This window comes from Lacerta agilis, chromosome 9 (assembly GCF_009819535.1).
Source record: "Lacerta agilis isolate rLacAgi1 chromosome 9, rLacAgi1.pri, whole genome shotgun sequence".
Taxonomy (NCBI): Eukaryota; Metazoa; Chordata; class Lepidosauria; order Squamata; family Lacertidae; genus Lacerta; species Lacerta agilis.
This window is the reverse complement of record NC_046320.1, coordinates 69,350,089-69,367,945: the sequence shown is the minus strand read 5'-3', so window position 1 is coordinate 69,367,945 and position 17,857 is coordinate 69,350,089. Positions and strand designations below refer to the sequence as shown.

The following is a 17,857-nucleotide window of genomic DNA, read 5'->3' as shown; positions in this document are numbered from 1 at the left end:
TACTGGCCAGGTACAAAAAGTTACTGCAACTATAAGTAATGTTTTAAGAATACCCCCCCCCTAAAAAGCATAACATTCTATATTTTTCTGCAGTATTCTTTAAGCTGTTAGAAATAGCACGAGCCTTCAACAACCTTACTCAATATTCCTATCACATACCGGGTAGTCCTTCAGCACTCCAGAGTCCTGGGCAAGCTCTGTTGCTCCCAAAACCAGCAAAAGTGAGCTTCTACTTTCCCTTCTAGGTCATAAGGACCCCAAATGGATCACTGGCTTATCTTCCATATATGTATCCCTCTCTTAGCATACCATCAACAATATAGGGGGCTTCTTATATTTACTTGTTATTTATTTCACAAAATTTATACTCCGCTTGATTGCAAAAAACAAACAAACCTCAAAGCGGATTGCAAAAAGATAAAACAATAAAATTGAGAAAAATGCACAAACATACAAAATATAAAATACTAAAACAGGCTTTCTAAGCATCTGGGTAGGCTTGTCTAAATAGGAGTGTTTTCAGCAGGCACCAAAAAGAGTACAGTGAAGTCTGCTTGATCTCAATAGGCAGGGAGATGGGAAAGGAATTAACTTAATTCAGCCACAGGAAGCGATTATGACCTCAGTCATCATTTCGGGGTTGAGCAAGGATGGCAGGTGACCTGATACACAACTCGGGTCAGAAAGAATCTGCCACTGGACAGCAACTCTTAAACACTGTTAAGTTATGAGGGTCCCTTCCATATAAAGTTTTAGGACTGTTTGTTAGAAATCAGGCAAGTTGTCTATCACTTGAAATTAAAGCGTGCAACAAACTGTGAGAAAGATAAGATACCAGCTGATCCTCTCTGCAACTTAAAAAAAAAAGTATGCCCAGAGGATAACTTCACACCAGTGACATTTTCCATTCAAGCCATCATTAAATGCCTCACTCGGCTCCAGGCAGAAAGCGGTATTTCTCAGTCTACATCCAACATAAACCCCGATTAACATTTTATTTAGGGAAAACTCCAGGAAGTCTTCACTTCGCTTTTTATAGTCTTGTAAAGATGGGAAAGAGAAAAACAATGGCCATTTATCCCCAAAGTCTTCTCCTGCTGCTGCTGGTGCCCTGCTGCACCAGACCAAAAGCCGATCTGGCCCATCATCCTATTTCCTACTGTGGCCAATAGGGTGCCTCTGAGAAACCCACAAACAGGCCTTGAGTGCTATGACACTCGTCCTCTGTTGGCCCCCTAGCAACTGCAACTATTCAGAGGTATGCTGCCTCTGGATGTGTGGCATAGTAAGGGAATGCCTCAACTTTAAATTCTGCTTTGTATGTATATTTATCTTCTTAAAAAAATGGATCTGTTTTGAATCACGCTGTGCTCAGATTCCAAACTACTCTGTATATATATAAAAAAGCTCTGTGTTGCCCATTCACCATAGCGGGTAATCTAAAAATTCTTGCAACCTTCCTCCCCAACCTTTAGCCAAAGCGTTTTGAATAGGAACAGGTGAGGTATAGGTTGACACTGTCAAATTCAGCCAATTTATTTCACAATTAAGTCCTCCACACGATGCTTAAAAATACCCAAAGAATGGGCACAAACCTGTTGAGGTCTCTGAATTTTCAAAGGTAGGTCCTGGTTAAGGATAGGCATGGTTGCATGCAAGCCTTTTGAGCAGGACAGAGCAGATGACACAAGCGTACAACTCCTAGGAGGAAATATATGTCGCATGCAAGAAGGACTTGCGCATTTTAAACACTCAAGCTCCAGAGTAAATGTTACAGCTCATGTCAATATATGTTAGATGGACTAGATAGGGAAAGGTAGTCAAGCTCAGGAAAGAATAGTTTGCCCAATAAGGTGTATGTGTGAGCCTTTTCAAACTACTTACGGAAAACAAAATGACCTCTCTTCGGCCTATAACAATTGTTATTGCTTGCCTTACTGCTGAAATACCATTATTAACTTACTTTATGAGAAACCACTACTCCTCTTGCATCTTATTTGAAACTCTAGGTGGCATTCAGCTAAGTTTTACTTACAGCAGACCCACGGAGATAACTGGGCCTAACTTAGTCACGTTCATCCATTTCAGTGGGTCTGCTGAATAAACTTACCCTGATGTCCTCTGGCATGGGGGGTGGGGAGGGGCAGGGCTCCGTCTTACTTTCTGAGGGGCTTCAGGGAAGGCAAGGATCTGTAGATCTGTATTTTTAGTATTTCTGTACCAGCACACCATAAAAGATCGGGGTGGTGAAGAATGTCAAGGCGCAAAGCCTCATCAAAATCAAAGCAAATACTGTAGTAACGGAAGAGACGGGCTTTCACATGGCGGAAAAACAATAAGTGTTCAAGAGACATTTGAAAGTCAAGAGAGAGGGTGCCTACCAAATCTCTATTGGACATGCATTTCACAGCAGGGCCCACACCACAGCAGGGGTGATATGATAGCCATGTTCAAATATATAAAAGGATGTCATATAGAGGAGGGTGAAAGGTTGTTTTCTGCTACTCCAAAGAAGCGGACACGGGGCAATGGATTCAAACTACAAGAAAGAAGATTCCACCTAAACATTAGGAAGAACTTCCTGACAGTGAGAGCTGTTCGGCAGTGGAATTTGCTACCAAGGAGTGTGGTGGAGTCTCCTTCTTTGGAGGTCTTTAAGCGGAGGCTTGACAGCCACCTGTCAGGAATGCTTTGATGGTGTTTCCTGCTTGGCAGGGGGTTGGACTGGATGGCCCTTGGGGTCTCTTCCAACAATATGATTCTATGATTCAACCTGCAGTTGAGGCCAATGAGGGTTCTGTAACATGGGGAACACCTAACTGTTCTCCTCCAAATGATTTCAGGGATTAATATGGGATATAAGGTCTCAGGTAAGGGTTCAGGTGGTCCGTAAAGTATACTGGGTCCAAGTTGTTCAGGGCTATGTATATCAGTACAACAACCTTCAGCCAAGCCCATTAGCATATGAGCAGCCAGCGCAGATGTTTTAGCAATTTGCCGGACCTCTGCTTCCATCAGTAGTCTAGCCATTGCATTCTGCACCAGCTGGAGCTTCCAGGTGATGCGCAAGGGCAGCTTGCCACAGAGTGTGGTGCATTAATGCTGGCTTGGGGAAGCAGAGAGGGGAACCATGCTGCTTCCTGGATGCCCCAAAATCCTGCACACTAGAATTGGAAGGGAATCCAAGGGTCATCTAGTCCAACCCCCTGCAATGCAGGATGAAACAAGTTGAAACAAGATCTGGTCTCTTCCCCCCACCCCCCACCCCCAACATGGTGCCAGGGAACTAGGAGGAAGAGGAGAAGGGCCAGACCCTCGCCCCCCCCCTTTACATTTGCAGCAGGGCTTTTGCAAAAGAAATGTGCGTCTCACGCTGTTTCTGCCTTCCATCAAGCTAACTCAAAAGGAGACAGATGCCTCTCTGCCGCCTTCTGCAGAACACAGGGAATTACAAGAGGTCTTCCAGAGCCCTCGGTCAGTAAGCAAGGCTTCTGGCTCAGTTGTGTACTTGGCACCTCTTAGGAGAACGTATGCAAGAAGCGGACACAAAAGCTCACAGGTCATAGCAAGAAGGCAGTGATTCTGTCATTTTGACCCACCTCTCTCCGCCGTGATGCCCAGCAGCTCTGCTTAATCTTCCAAACCACAGCGGCCACAAGGAGCAGAGACAAGAAACAGCTGAAATGGAGGAAACAGGAAAAACAACAACAACACTTATTTCCTTTTGATTTGAGATGCAGGAGAATTCGACAGCTAGACCAACAAAAATAGCATTGTACTCTCATGAACTTCTGTCAACAGATACTAATGGCACATAAAGTGCTTGGCAACATTAAGATTCATGTCTCTGTCTTGTAAGGTGGTGCGCAGCAGGCATTTGGGCGGGGGGGGGGGAGAGAAGCAAGATGTGCCGCTGCGAAGGGTGAATGACAAAGCCAGAATGAGACCATATCACCTGCCTTCACACTTGAGAACGTCAACATAATTCAATCAAGTTATCACTCAACGGTGATGACAGAAGGCCCTGCTAATGCAGATCTCACTGTGACCCAGCAAGGGAAACGGAACAGCAATGTGTGAAAACATGCAAAGGGGGTTTTAAATAAGGAATGTTTGTTCTGTTTCCTTTCTCATCGCAGGTAACGTCTTATTTATAAGACCAAGTGAACTAGAAAATGAACCCTGTTCATATTGATTTATTCACTGGCTGAGATTTATAGGCCTACTCTCTCCCCAAGGCACAGAGTAGATTCTAGCCAAATGTTATCATTAATCCTCATAAAAACAAGCAAGGGAGGTCACCGTTATCCCATTTTTCAGATGGGAAAGTGAGGCTGAATGATGTACCAAAAGCCAGCTAATGATTCCACAGCTGAGTTGGGATTTGAACCCAAGCCAAATATAACACTCTACCCATGGGGCTCTCCAGTTTCACAATTGTTTTGTAAGAGTACTCAATTATTTTTCTACATCTGTTACGACAAAGGAAAAGGGTGAGCTTTCATATGTCATTACTTTTATCCAGATCTTTCTGTAATTGTTTTTGATCCAATTAATTATAGCAACTTGCCAACCCACAGCCAACAAACACACACACACACCCCATTATCTCAATAACCTTCAAAGCAGCATGCCCTACAGTTAGATAGGTGACTGCTACTTGCTCCAGTTTACAACCTGGAACAAAGGTAGAAAATTGCTTGCCCAAATATTATCTGATGATTTACCAAAGCAAATGCCAAGTCCATTAATAAAGTATCATTTAAAATCTTCCTATCTCACAGACACAATCTATTCAGCAGACAGAAAATACAAAGAGAGACCTGGAGCGGTTGTATGCAAGTTATTTAATACTCCTCCCCACCAAGCCTTGATGTTTGGGGCTTATTTGTCCAAAAGTAAGTTCTTCTGCAAGGTGAATTCTTGTCCGATTAAAAAGAAAATATAAAAAAAAATAAAATGTAGACCAAAACAAGGGAATGGAGTCCTGCTATGCAACATCCAGGCCCATCGAAGTCTCCTGAACAAAGAACCAACTTTGTTCCTTCCTCTAAAACAAAACCCTACGGTGTCTCTGCTGATGTCCTTCGTCCCAATCCCATTTTTACCATCTCTAAATTCAGAGGCAGAAGTAGAGAGCAGAAAGGACTTGTGCAGCCACAGCAGCTGCTCACACTCCTCGCTAGCCTGACCATAACCCACATCAGATATTTGTCCAATGGCTGAGGCTGTCTGTGTGAATAATTCAGCAGCCCCTTACACTTCAACCAAGCCCTGCTGAGTTTAACAAGAGCCTGTCAAAAGACTTTGCCGAAATGTCACTCTCCTCTAACTCTTTTGCTACAACTATCTTCTTTGCCTTTTAAAAAAAAAATCCATTTGGGAAGGTATCGGTGGAATATACTGAGCAGCTTTCTTCTTCAACGCCTCCCAAAAAACCCTTTACATCTTTGTCACAAGGAGGCAGCAGATCCCCGTTAAGTGCTGAAAAGCTCACACAGTGGGTCTCGTTTTTTTATTGCAGGAGGTCAGTCGCCAGCACTTCCAAAAGCATCAGAACTGCAGAGTTCACTTCAGAGTCAGAGCTCTGAACCCCAGATGATCGGGTCATATTTAAAGGTGAGATTTCTCTGACACATAAATGGCACTCAGAAGTTCCACCGCGCTTGGGCAGCCAACAACCAGAACCAGGCATGGGGCTATGCAGAACATCAGGCAAGGGAAATACAAATAAGGCCCTGTCTTAGTTCTCAATGGCTTGTATGGGAAGAAGCGATTGGTCTGCAATACAGGGCAACTGAAAGGGGGAAGTCCTTGCCCTTCACCTTAAAGGAGTGGCAAGAAATAAAGGTTCGGTGGACACCACAATTCTGCCAAATTGTATCCCATTACTTCTGCAAATAACAGAAATAGGAAGGTGACTTTTATTATTATTATTTATTGAATTTATATACTGCCCTATTCCCGGAGGTCTCAGGGCGGTTCACAGAAAAGATCTACATAAAAACCACAATATATATAATCAAAATAAAAGCGACAACCCAATAACACCCGCGCTCCGCCCCCTTTAAAAAAAGAGCCACATTTTAAAAGGGCATAGGATGTAAATCAGATCAACCAAAGGCCTGGTTAAAAAGTAATGTTTTTGCCTGGTGCCTAAAGGGAGCCACTGCAGAGAAGGCTCTGTTCTTGTGTTGCCACCCTCCAGACCTCTCGAGGAGGAGACACATGAAGGAGAGCCTCGGAAGATGATCTCAGGGTCCGGTTAGGTTCATATGGAAAGAGGCGGTCCTTGAGGTACAGCGGTCCTGAGCCATTTAAGGCTTTATAGGTCAAAACCAGCATTTCGAATTGGGCCCGAAAACTAATTGGCAGCCAGTGGAGTCGGACCAGGATCGGTGTAATACGCTCAAACCATCTTTCTCCTGTGAGCAACCTGGCTGCTCAGGGGCGATCATGTCAATAGCCCAAGCCATTTGGGTGTTCCAGAGGTCAGCTAGGGCTTCAACAGGGGCGCCAGTCATATCGGCCAGAAACACACACACCCCCCGAGCCGTTTGGAATCCCACTGGATCCATCAGCCTCCGAGGGCGGACCTTCCTAATAGGTCCCCCACCTCTGCAGAGGGGGAAAAGGTGCTAACAGCCTAAATCTCAACAGGAGTGATCTGACCATGACAAGGGACTGGTGTCAATGCCCCCCACCTTCAAATCACCCTATTCCTGCCCAGTCGAGAAAACAAGGTCCAGAGTGTGGCCTGCCATGTGTGTTGGACCGGTGACATGTTGGGACAGCCACATGGATATCATGGCGGCCATGAAGTCCTGAGCCGCCCCAGAGCCAGCTGCCTCGGCATGGATGTTGAAGTCTTCCAGAAACAGCAGTCTGGGAGTCTTCAGCACTACCTCCAAGACCAACTCTGTCAGCTCACGCAGGGAGACTGCTGGGCAGCAAGGTGGGCAGTAAACCAGCAGAATCCCTTGTTGTTGTTGTTCAGTCGTGTCCGACTCTTTGTGACCCCATGGACCAGAGCACGCCAGGCACGCCTATCCTTCACTGCCTCCCGCAGTTTGGCCAAACTCATGTTAGTAGCTTCAAGAACACTGTCCAACCATCTCATCCTCTGTCGTCCCCTTCTCCTTGTGCCCTCCATCTTTCCCAACATCAGGTCTTTTCCAGGGAGTCTTCTCTTCTCATGAAGTGGCCAAAGTACTGGAGCCTCAACTTCAGGATCTGTCCTTCTAGTGAGCACTCAGAGCTGATTTCCTTGAGAATGGATAGGTTTGATCTTCTTGCAGTCCATGGGACTCTCAAGAGTCTCCTCCAGCACCAGAATTCAAAAGCATCAATTCTTCAGCGATCAGCCTTCTTGATGGTCCAGCTCTCACTTCCGTACCTTACTACTGGGAAAACCATAGCTTTAACTATACGGACCTTTGTCGGCAAGGTGATGTCTCTGCTTTTTAAGATACTGTCTAGGTTTGTCATTGCTTTTCTCCCAAGAAGCAGGCGTCTTCTAATTTTGTGACTGCTGTCACCATCTGCAGTGATCATGGAACCCAAGAAAGTGAAATCTCTCACTGCCTTCATTTCTTCCCCTTCTATTTGCCAGGAGGTGATGGGACCAGTGGCCATGATCTTAGTTTTTTTGATGTTGAGCTTCAGACCCTATTTTGCGCTCTCCTCTTTCACCCTCATTAAAAGGTTCTTCAGTTCCTCCTCACTTTCTGCCATCAAGGTTGTATCATCCGCATATCTGAGTTTGTTGATATTTTTTCCGGCAATCTTAATTCCGGTTTGGGCTTCTTCCAGCCCAGCCTAGCCTAGAAGAATCCCTAATCTGTCTCAATTGCCAAGAACACACACTTTAGATCCCCCCCCCCAAATGGACAGAGAGCCTGGAGATAGAGAGCAAATCTCTATAGACCACAACAACTCCCCCTCAAGTCTGGCCTGATGCTACACTGATTACCCAGGTGGGCACAACTGGCTGACACCAACTCCACCTTGTTCACCCAGGTCAGCCTTCTCATCCATAATCAAGTCATGGATGAGGGAGATTTTATTCTGGGCCGACCTGGCAATCAACTGCAGCAGTCGCAGATGCAAGGGCTGGCTGATAGAACTGCCTGTCCCTTGCGCCCCTTACCCGGCCTGCCATACCTTCCCTTACCCAGAACCACTGTAATTGAGCCTCCCCCTGCTCTCCTCCGCTCTTCTCCTCCTGAGCACGTCCCACCAAGTGCCTTTACGGCCCAGTTAAATACAGTTGAAGCACTAAACAAAAGAATTTAAAAGGATATAAAAATAATTTAAAAGAAGAAGCCCTCTCTGCTGAGCAGCAGCAGCAGCAGTCCTTATGAAGCCTGTCAGGCCCACCCTGGGCCAGGTGGAGAGAGGCAGGAGCAGGGCCCTCAGGCTCTCTGCAAGATGGCCCTAAAATCAAGTCACATCATTGATTTACCTAGGGTAGTGGCTCCCAATTAGCTAAGTACTGTGGACCTCCTATTTTTCAAAAGCCAAGCCATGGAACCCTACTTTTTTTTAATGATGTCTCTATGGTAGTTTTTGTTAAGTGAATGGTGCCACGGAACCCCTGGGTGGGTTACGTGGACCCCCTGGGGTCCACGGACCACCAGGTGGGAACCACTGACCTAGTGCAAAATACTTGGAAGTAACATCGTGGTGGGGAGGAAACTTATATAGGCCACCTGAGACTAGGTGATGCCACCTCCATCAACGGCCACCCCACCAGAGCATGCACTATGTGCCAACGCCAGGCAGAGACAGGTACCTGTGAGGCCACCACATCAGCATTAGCAGGGTCAAGCCGAGCAGGTGGCGTCCAACCACCCTCTGAATACATTTGCAAGGCTTCCTGTCAACATCCCTTTCGTTTGCCATCTGTTGCAGTAGCAAAGCTATAAAAAGGACTGACGTATCAGACAATAACCTTGGGAATCAACTTTACTGCCACATGAATTCTATTTCTCCAGGACGATACATCATCATCATCATCATCTCAATTTATTACTCACACTTTACCATAGGTCCCAGGGCATGTTACAACAATTTAAAATTCAGCATTAAAAATAATTGAAACAAATTACAGTGAATGAATAGGGTAGAGCCTAAAAACATCTCTCTCTCTCTTTTTAAAATACTTTATTTAAACTTCCCTAATTACAGAATCAGATCTTACAGATAGTACATGACACAACGTAACGTAACGTAACATAGCCTAACATAACATAACATGGCATGGCATGGCATAACATGGCATGGCATAACATGGTATAGCGTTTCTTCGTTGTAGTTGACCCTTTCCTCATTATTTATATGCTTCTATAGTGGTCCTCCTTAATATACGTTAATCATACCCATTTTCTCCCCCCCCCCCATAGGGCCAGTTAGAGAATTTAACAGGGTTGGTATAAAAAAGAAAGTGAGAAAGGAGAAAAAAGAACAAAGCCAAAGCAAGAAGAGACTCTAACAGAGGGAAATAAGAAAGCAAAAGGGAACAGTGGACAAAAACAATAGCAAACATTAAACATAAAATGAACAAATAAACAAATTTGACTTCCGATTATACTCTTTACCTCTTTATTTTGACCATTTATTTGTTTATGTTGTCTTCTTTAAATCTTTCCTAATAAGGTGATAGTATTTTTTTATGCAAGAGTCACGCTCAAGTGTCTCCTCTTCTCACATGCTCTTCTGGGGTTCCCCAAAATAGATGGGCGAATGTGTGGGGAAAGCCCCATTGCACCAGCTGGATTTCTTGCACTAGGTTCCACTAGCACATTGGGTTAGTTGAATCTGGCCCCTAGTTTCTGTCATATGCTGAAGACACACACCTGTTGCTTGCTTCCTGCGCTCTCCAAGAACTCTAATCGGTTCATAGCACAGGACTTGCCCTTTGCAGAAGCCATGCTGGCTGTACTTCAGCAAGGCTTGTTCTTCTATATGCTTGATCATTTTATCTTTAACAATACTTTCCACCACTTTCCCTGCTCCAGACATTAAGCTAACCAGCCTGTAATTTCCAGGATCCTACCCCAGTTCACGCTACCCACCTACCACAGTGAATCCCTTTTAAAAAAAAAACCTCAGTTCTTACTGATAAAGGAATGTAATGTGGCATAGGAACAAAAGACAAACCCTTATTCAGATAGTTCAACAGTCAGTCTTTAAGCACTTAGAAAAGGATGCTGTGATTACTAAAACCCAGCATAGGTTTCTCAAAAACAAGTCATGCCAGATGAATCTCATTTCTTTCTTTCTCTTTCTTTCTTTTTTATGGAGTTACAAGCTTGGTGAATCAGGGGAATGCTACGGACATAGTGTATCTTGACCTCAGTAAGGCTTTTGATACTAACAGTAAAATATTTTAGTTATTTAGAGTAGAAGATTACCTGAAAAAGGTGACAAAGAACTGTACCAGGTCCATAAAGTTACTGTGCTGTGAAAATGCAATCTGTAGAGAAGAAAAAGCAAATGAATTATTTGTTGTTGCATTCAGAAACTCATGTTGCAAATAAGCTATTCCGTTTCCAGGGCTAACATAACAGTGAAATCCTGCTCCATTTAGATAGTGTTGACACAGCAACCTGCCACTTAAAAGTGGTGCATTGTTTACATATTTGATACCCCACCATTCTACCAGGTACCCAAGGAGGCTTACAACACACAAAACAATAAAAACATGGTGCCATGTTAAAAGCACAAATAGAACATGCATTGCTTAAAACGATAGGAACATAATCAATACACAACAACTTCTCTCTCTCTCTCAAGCTCTATTCATATCTGAGCACTCATTACTTTGTTGCGCTAAAGCATGGGTAGGCAAACTAAGGCCTGGGGGGGCGGATCCGGCCCAATTGCCTTCTAAATCCAGCCCGCGGATGGTCTGGGAATCAACGTGATTTTACATGAGTAGAATTGTGTCCTTTTACTTAAAATGCGTCTCTGGGTTATTTGTGGGGCCTGCCTGGTGTTTTTACATGAGTAGAATGTGTGCTTTTATTTAAAATGCATCTCTGGGTTATTTGTGGGGCCTGCCTAGTGTTTTTACATGAGTAGAATGTGTGCTTTTATTTAAAATGCATCTCTGGGTTATTTGTGGGGCATAGGAATTCGTTCATCCCCCCCCCAATAGTCTGGCCCACCACAAGGTCTGAGGGACAGTAAACCGGCCCCCTGCTGGAAAAAGTTTTCTGATCCCTGATATAAACCATCAGTAGACTGCCAGGCAGAGCTGCTGCAGCAACACGCTAAGATACCTGCTCTCTGGCTCCAGCTCTGCTCCTTAGCTTTCACCTTGCCTGGAGTGCTCACAGTGTGCTGTCCCAGGTCCTGATGCTGCTGTATCACTGAGATCCTCACCACCACCTGCTAATATCTACAAACAAACTAAGACCAGGACTGCAGACATCCCCACCCATTGCTTTCCTCCCTTGCCCCTGCGCAGTGACTCCACTGAAGACTTCAGGCACAAAGAGGCTTGCACAGACCTCTGTCAATTTTACTCAAAGCAACTGCTGCATTTCAAAGATTACATGGTGACAGCCACCCCAGCCCAAGTTTGGCACCAATATAAAAGCTGGTGAGCCAGTCCTGGTCTTTTAAGCAGGGTGTCACCGCTGCGTCATTCATTCAAAGTCTCCAGGGACAGGGCCAAGAGACAGCCTTCTCCTGATTCTTAGATCTCATATGAAGATTAAAATATGGCAGGAAAAACTGGAGAGAATTTAAGGGAAGCATTCTTCCTATTTATTGTTTTGAAATACGAGATTACTTTTTTTACAATTCAGGTCACAGAAGGCTTTTACATATTAAAGCATGTTTGTAGCACTTTTAATGCAAACGATGAACCATTTTCTTGTACTTTATCATCTGAGCACATAGCTGCCTCTGAAGACAGTTCAGAAACTTCAGCTAGTGCAGAATTCAGCGGCCAGGTTGCTCCCCGGAGAAAGACTGTTTGAGCATATTGTACCGATCCTGATCTGACTGCACTGGCTACCAATTAGTTTCCGGGCCCAATTCAAAGTGCCGGTTTTGACCTATAAACCTTAAATGGCTCAGGACCGCAGTACCTCAAGGACCGCCTCTTTCCATATGAACCTAACCGGACCCTGAGATCATCTTCTGAGGCCCTCCTTCGTGTGCCTCCTCCTCGAGAGGTCTGGAGGGGGGCTTCACGAGAAGAGGGCCTTCTCTGCAGTGGCTCCCTGTCTGTGAAATGCTCTCCTCGGGGAAGTTCGCCAGGCCTCTGGCTGATTTGATTGACATCCTATGCACTTTTAAAATATGGGTGGGTTTTTTGGGGGGGTTATTGGATTGTTGTTTTTATTTTGATTATGTATTTTGTGGTTTTATATTTTGATTTTATTCTGTGGACCGCCCTGAGACCTCCGGGTATAGGGCAGTATATTACTACTACTACTACTACTACTACTACTACTACTAATAATAATAATAATAATGTTTTAATAAACATTATCTACTTGTCCTCCTTTTCGATCTCTCAGAGTGCCCGTTAGTTTTACTATACACACCCAATCACAAACCCTGAATAGCCATGCTATGGATGGCAGAACTCCTTCCCCATTTATAAAACTTACAGTACTGCTATCATAGCAGTTGTTAAAAGATACATTAATATTCCAAGATAAGATAGCTGTCTTTTTTTAAAAAAAAACAAAAACAGAACAATGGATGTAGTATGAATGCATAACTGCACACAAAAGTCAAAATTGATTTCCCTCCCTCTCTCTCTCTCTCTCTCTCTCTCTCTCTCACGACACTATCCATAAATGTGGAACTGAACTGCTTCAATGTCACCACATCTCCAACAGATGTTATTCGCTGTAGTACAAATTCTGCCCAGCCTAGACAGCATGTATTCCTGCTTTAGATCAAATGGGCATGTTCTGACAGATATCCATTTTCAAGAACTCACATTTGCCTGAACTTGGGGTCCCACAAGCAGCTTGAAACAATGGAATCAAGTGCGAGTTAATATATTACCAAGCAGAACTGAAAAGACCGACACATTTAGCAGTAAAAGAGGAACTGCAGTCATTCCTTCTGCAACAGTCTTGTTTTGAGTGGACCAGAAGTTGATTTACAGTAAGAGAAAGCCTAACCCACCAACATCATGGAAGCTAATTTTGCAAGTTATTAGGCCAGGAAGCACTGTGTATTTCATTTCAACAAATTAGAGACCAAATCAGCTATTTTGGATCCAGCAGTGCAAAAAGGAAAAGAAAAGGGAAGGGGAAAAAAGCTTCCAGGATTTTCTGGTTCCTATTTCAGAAAAAAAATGGAATGCCAAAACAAATTAAAATACCACACAAAAGCACACAGAGACCCACAAGGTTGAAAAGTGCCCAGACTTTCCAGACAGATAAAACAAACAGAAAAATACACCACGCATGCTTTGTATGAAATCCATCTGTTTTCTTTCCTGCCACCTGTATTTCCTGAGTTCTAATGTTCAGAAGAATGAAGTCAAATAAACCTCAGAGCTGTGTTTGAATACGAAGCTGCTGCTCAACTTTCTATCGAAAAACAAATTGCCTAGGTATTTCCCAAGCCATGCCAAACGTTGTCAAGATCATTCATTTTGGTTTTTGACAGTGCATTGTAAAAGGGAAAATTTTTAATACTGCCCTTCACCTCAGGGTGGTTCAGCAGCAGCTGGAGACTTTAGATTTCCACTTATATTATTTTTTTAAAGAAATCAGGTCTTCCTGGTTGAATTTTTGAGGCTGAGAAAAGGCAAGGGTGAACCATTAACCTATAAGAAGAAACAAATCAAGAACCATTCTGCCTGCTGAATATCTCTTCCCAAATCAATAAATATAAATTCTTTGATACTTTGTGTGTTGGGTGATAGCCAAAAAAGGTTCCTATTATTACATTTTTATTAAATTATGGAGGATTGAACTGCTCCACAAAAGTCCTCCAAACAATGATTACACTGGGGACAAACTTTGAAGAACTTTGAATAAGTCCAGGAATAATCCTTGCTGTATCTTTTCAGAGCCTTGTAGTGTTATATTTTCTTGGTTCTGGACAAGAGGATAGATCACACTGCCTTAGAGCCCAGGGCCCAAGAATGACCTCCATAATAGCTATCGGCTTTCACTGTGAGATTCTAAGTGTGCACACACCATAGATGAGGGCCTGAACAGGAGCTGAAGGTTAGAACTAGGGGATGATGCATTCAGGGACAAAATGATAGTTTCCACATGAGAAAAATCTACCATGTGCAAGACTATCCAAATGCTAGGATTCTACAGGAGGAGAACAGGATACGGTAAACAGGGCATAGTTCAGCTTCTTGAGAATATCAGCTTCCTTTAAAAGGGGAGGGGGGCAAACCAACCAGTTTATATCCCTTTTCATGATATAGTGCTGACTGAATGAGTGTGGGCAAATTTTAGACATCGCTGGTGAGGTATGGCTGAATGCAGACTTCAGTGCTCAGAGTTGGGCTTGACCCTCCCATTGCTACGAAACCAGAATTTGGGGTGGAGGAGTAAGAAAATGATGTCTCTTTGTTTTCAATCTGTATTTTTACAGTTCACAGAATTTGGACTCCCTGTGTACGTACAATCCTGGCTACGCATTGAGGGATGAAAGGTAGCGATAGGGCAAAGAATTAATATGAAGTTATAATATGATTTGATCTTTGTAAAGTTAAGAATGGGAAAATAATGTAAAGTATAAAACAAGATTTATTAAGAAGAATGTTTAGATGTTAATTTTCTAAAAGGAGACTTCCGGCGGCGACGCCATCGCCGGGTGGTCGAAGGCTGCCTCGGTTCCGAGGCGCCTTGTCCATCCCGGGGGTTAGGAGCCGCGCTACCGCAGCGCGCGGCTCCGTTTGGGGTGCGGGAAGAGCGTCCCGCACCCTGGGCTCCCCGGCTGTGCCCGCGGAGGCTCCGAACCCTTCCCCTGCCCCCCCTGTAAAGGGGGAGTGGGGGTGAAGGGACAACCGGAGCCGGGCTTCAGGGGACATGCCCCAACCGGGATGCAAATGCGGCGACAAAGCCCGCGGTGAGCGTCCAAGTTCTACCTGCGAAGAATGGAGCTAAAAACCCGGTGGTCGTGAGTAAAGATTTGGATTAAAAATCGCGCTTTTGGAACGATCCGGGGGGAAGGGGAAAGGTAGCCTGCCTCCCTCCCTTCGAGCCGAAGAATGTAACCAAATGAGGGTTTACTGCTACAGAACTGGTTTCAATGTAGCTAAAATTGACACATGAGACTGGCAAACTCTTTTTTCGGGCAGTTAACTAGAGGAAAATATCTCCATTTAAAGTTGCGGTGTTTGCGCTTCAGCACAGAAAAATGGCGTTGAACAAAGAGGAGAGCAGAAATACAACACCCACTTCCTCCTCCTCTGCCAGTATGCTGGGTTTTGTCCTTGAACTGGTATTGAACTCTGGACTAACAGATGAACAGAGACTCACTGCCTTGAAGGTGGAACTTGTTTATAGAAAAGTCAAAGTCTTGTGTGGGGATCTGAAAGGGAACCAATTGCCCACAGAGGAGGCTTTTAAAACTTTTGACACTTATGAAGAATGTCTTGCTAATGAGCTGAGAGAGTGGATGGAAAGATGGAGAGAACTGAGTGAGCAACTTCGGAGAAGAAATTCGCTTTTTGGGGGTGGCAGCCCCAAGGCGACGTTAAGATTTGTTATATCCAGTCCCCGGGGTGTGAGCTCGGGGGCCAGGGACAGAGAATTAAGGTATTTACAAGAAGAAAAGGAACGTTACAAAGAACCGAAGAAGCAGGGAGATGATGAGATGGACACCTCTGAACTCGTGGCAAGAAGAGACATGGACTGTGCCTGGATCTGTGGACGTTGGGAGAGAGAAGTTACACGGATGTTCAGTGCCGATGCCACCAGGAGAAGAATAATGGACAGAGGGGGTGTGGGGTGAAGTCTTAAACAAAATTTAAAGTAGCCTAACACGGCAAATCGAAAGTGGAGGGTGAATACTGTCAACAATATTCTGTTATATTTTTATTTGTATATGAAAGGAGATATTTCAAGTTTTTATGTTATTAGCAGTAATCTTAAGGATAGAAGAATTAGATTTGATGCGAGGAGCAAGATTAAGACTTAGATTAAGTTAAGAAATTGATAAGATTGAATTAAGAAGAACTAGGATGAGGTATTATTATGGTGATGTATTTACTAGTAAGGTGTTGAAAAGATAATTTGATGTAAATATATAATTGAACCAATTTTTTTTTTTTTTTTTTTTTTTTTCAGAAGAAATGGTTATAAAATAGATTAAGGATATAAAATCGAAGGTGAAAAGGCAGGGGAAGTCAATGGTCAAGATATGGAAAAAGAAATTTTTCTTTTTAGAAAGATGCTATAAGAATCTTGATACCGTTTGTATTTGTCATATTTGTTTTGTATTTGTGGGTGTGGGTGAGGGTATATGTTGTTTGGAAAAATGCCAATAAATTCTTATAAAAAAAAAAAAAAAAAAAAAAAAAAAGTAATTTTCTAAAAGGAATTTGATTTTTTCAGTATATGATGTTATTAAAGTAATACTTGGTATTAGAACCGAAGGTGAAAAGGCAGGGGAAGTCTGTGCCAAGATTCAACCAAGAATTTTTTTTATATATATATGATACAAGAAGAAGAATTATTGGTGTATTTGTATTTGTCTATTTCTAGTTAGGTGTTGGGTTAATGTTGGTGTTTTATTTGTTTGTTATAAAAAATCAATAAATTCTTATAAAAAAGGATAATAAATACTGGTTTTATACTGTCCATATTGTTACAGGCTGCCCCAATCTCTGCTGAGTGTCAACAAGAAATTCCAGGTTCTTAGTACTTAACCAGGGTTGTGTTTCCACTGAGACACCAAGGCACAGCGGAAACTGGCACCTTCAGGAAATATGGTTTATTCACACATATTTACACCTGACTTTTATGGGGAGAGAGTGCACAGCACGTACATCGTCCTTCCCAGCATTACAGCATGGGATTCAGGGGTACCCTAAATGCCATCCCTATGTCCCTCTGCAACTGCACGCTCCAGACAGTCATCATGGCTGCTTCCCATCAGTCCCTGCATGGAGTTCCTCCCGCTTCCTGCTTCTTCCCAGAAAGCCCTGCTCCCTAAACCTCTGTCATAAAAGGGCACCCTCTTTTTCTGCGGTGACATCACACCCCCACCTATACCCTGGCAACCTCCCTCTGTGCCTGGCAGGGTCTTCTTCCTGGTTGATTACTTCCATTGAGGGGTAATGGGTAGCCATTACAACCACTGTTTCTTCAATGACCCGCCATCGCCAGGCTGGCCTCATGAATAAATTAGGTGATGTTATTTCCCAGTCCTTCAGAGATTCAGGAATTTAAGAGTCTGCTCAAATTCTGACCCTTCACTGAATGTAGAGATTAAGGGGAGCCTGCCCTACCCCCCCTCCCTCGTAACAAGGGGCACCACCTGTCCCTTAAAACAGAAAGAAAAATCCATGGTGCAATATGCACTGGGATTTTCTTGCATTTCTTTTACAAGAACCTTTGCTATACAATGACATGACCTGAAAGAGATTTTACACATACAGCCAGAGGCTGCTGCTAGGGAGGAGATATTGGCCTCTGGAATGCCCCCTTAGCTGCATTCAGAGGAAACCCTGGAAAAGTCCGATTGGTCCTTGCTGGTGGTGCAGAAGAGACGTTTTTGAAAAGGAGCCATTCCTGCATTACTTAGCCATTTCATTTCTCCTTTGGAAGCAGAATGTGTTCTGGATTACTTAAACCACAACAGCTATTAGGAAAAGCTCTTCACAGCTTAAGTAGTCAGACTCACTGCA

At 43.7% G+C, this 17,857-nt stretch overlaps 1 protein-coding gene across 1 annotated transcript in view; it reads right to left on the bottom strand.

The window, feature by feature from the left end:
- ATRN (attractin) overlaps positions 1 to 17,857 on the bottom strand; it is a 170,460-nt gene that overhangs the window by 24,764 nt on the left and 127,839 nt on the right. Inside the window, exons 27-28 of the mRNA XM_033159586.1 lie at positions 10,416 to 10,477; positions 3,600 to 3,678 (exon numbers count right to left, since the gene is read on the bottom strand). Coding sequence (XP_033015477.1) covers positions 3,600 to 3,678; positions 10,416 to 10,477 — 141 coding nt within the window. The remainder of the gene's footprint in view (positions 1 to 3,599; positions 3,679 to 10,415; positions 10,478 to 17,857) is intronic.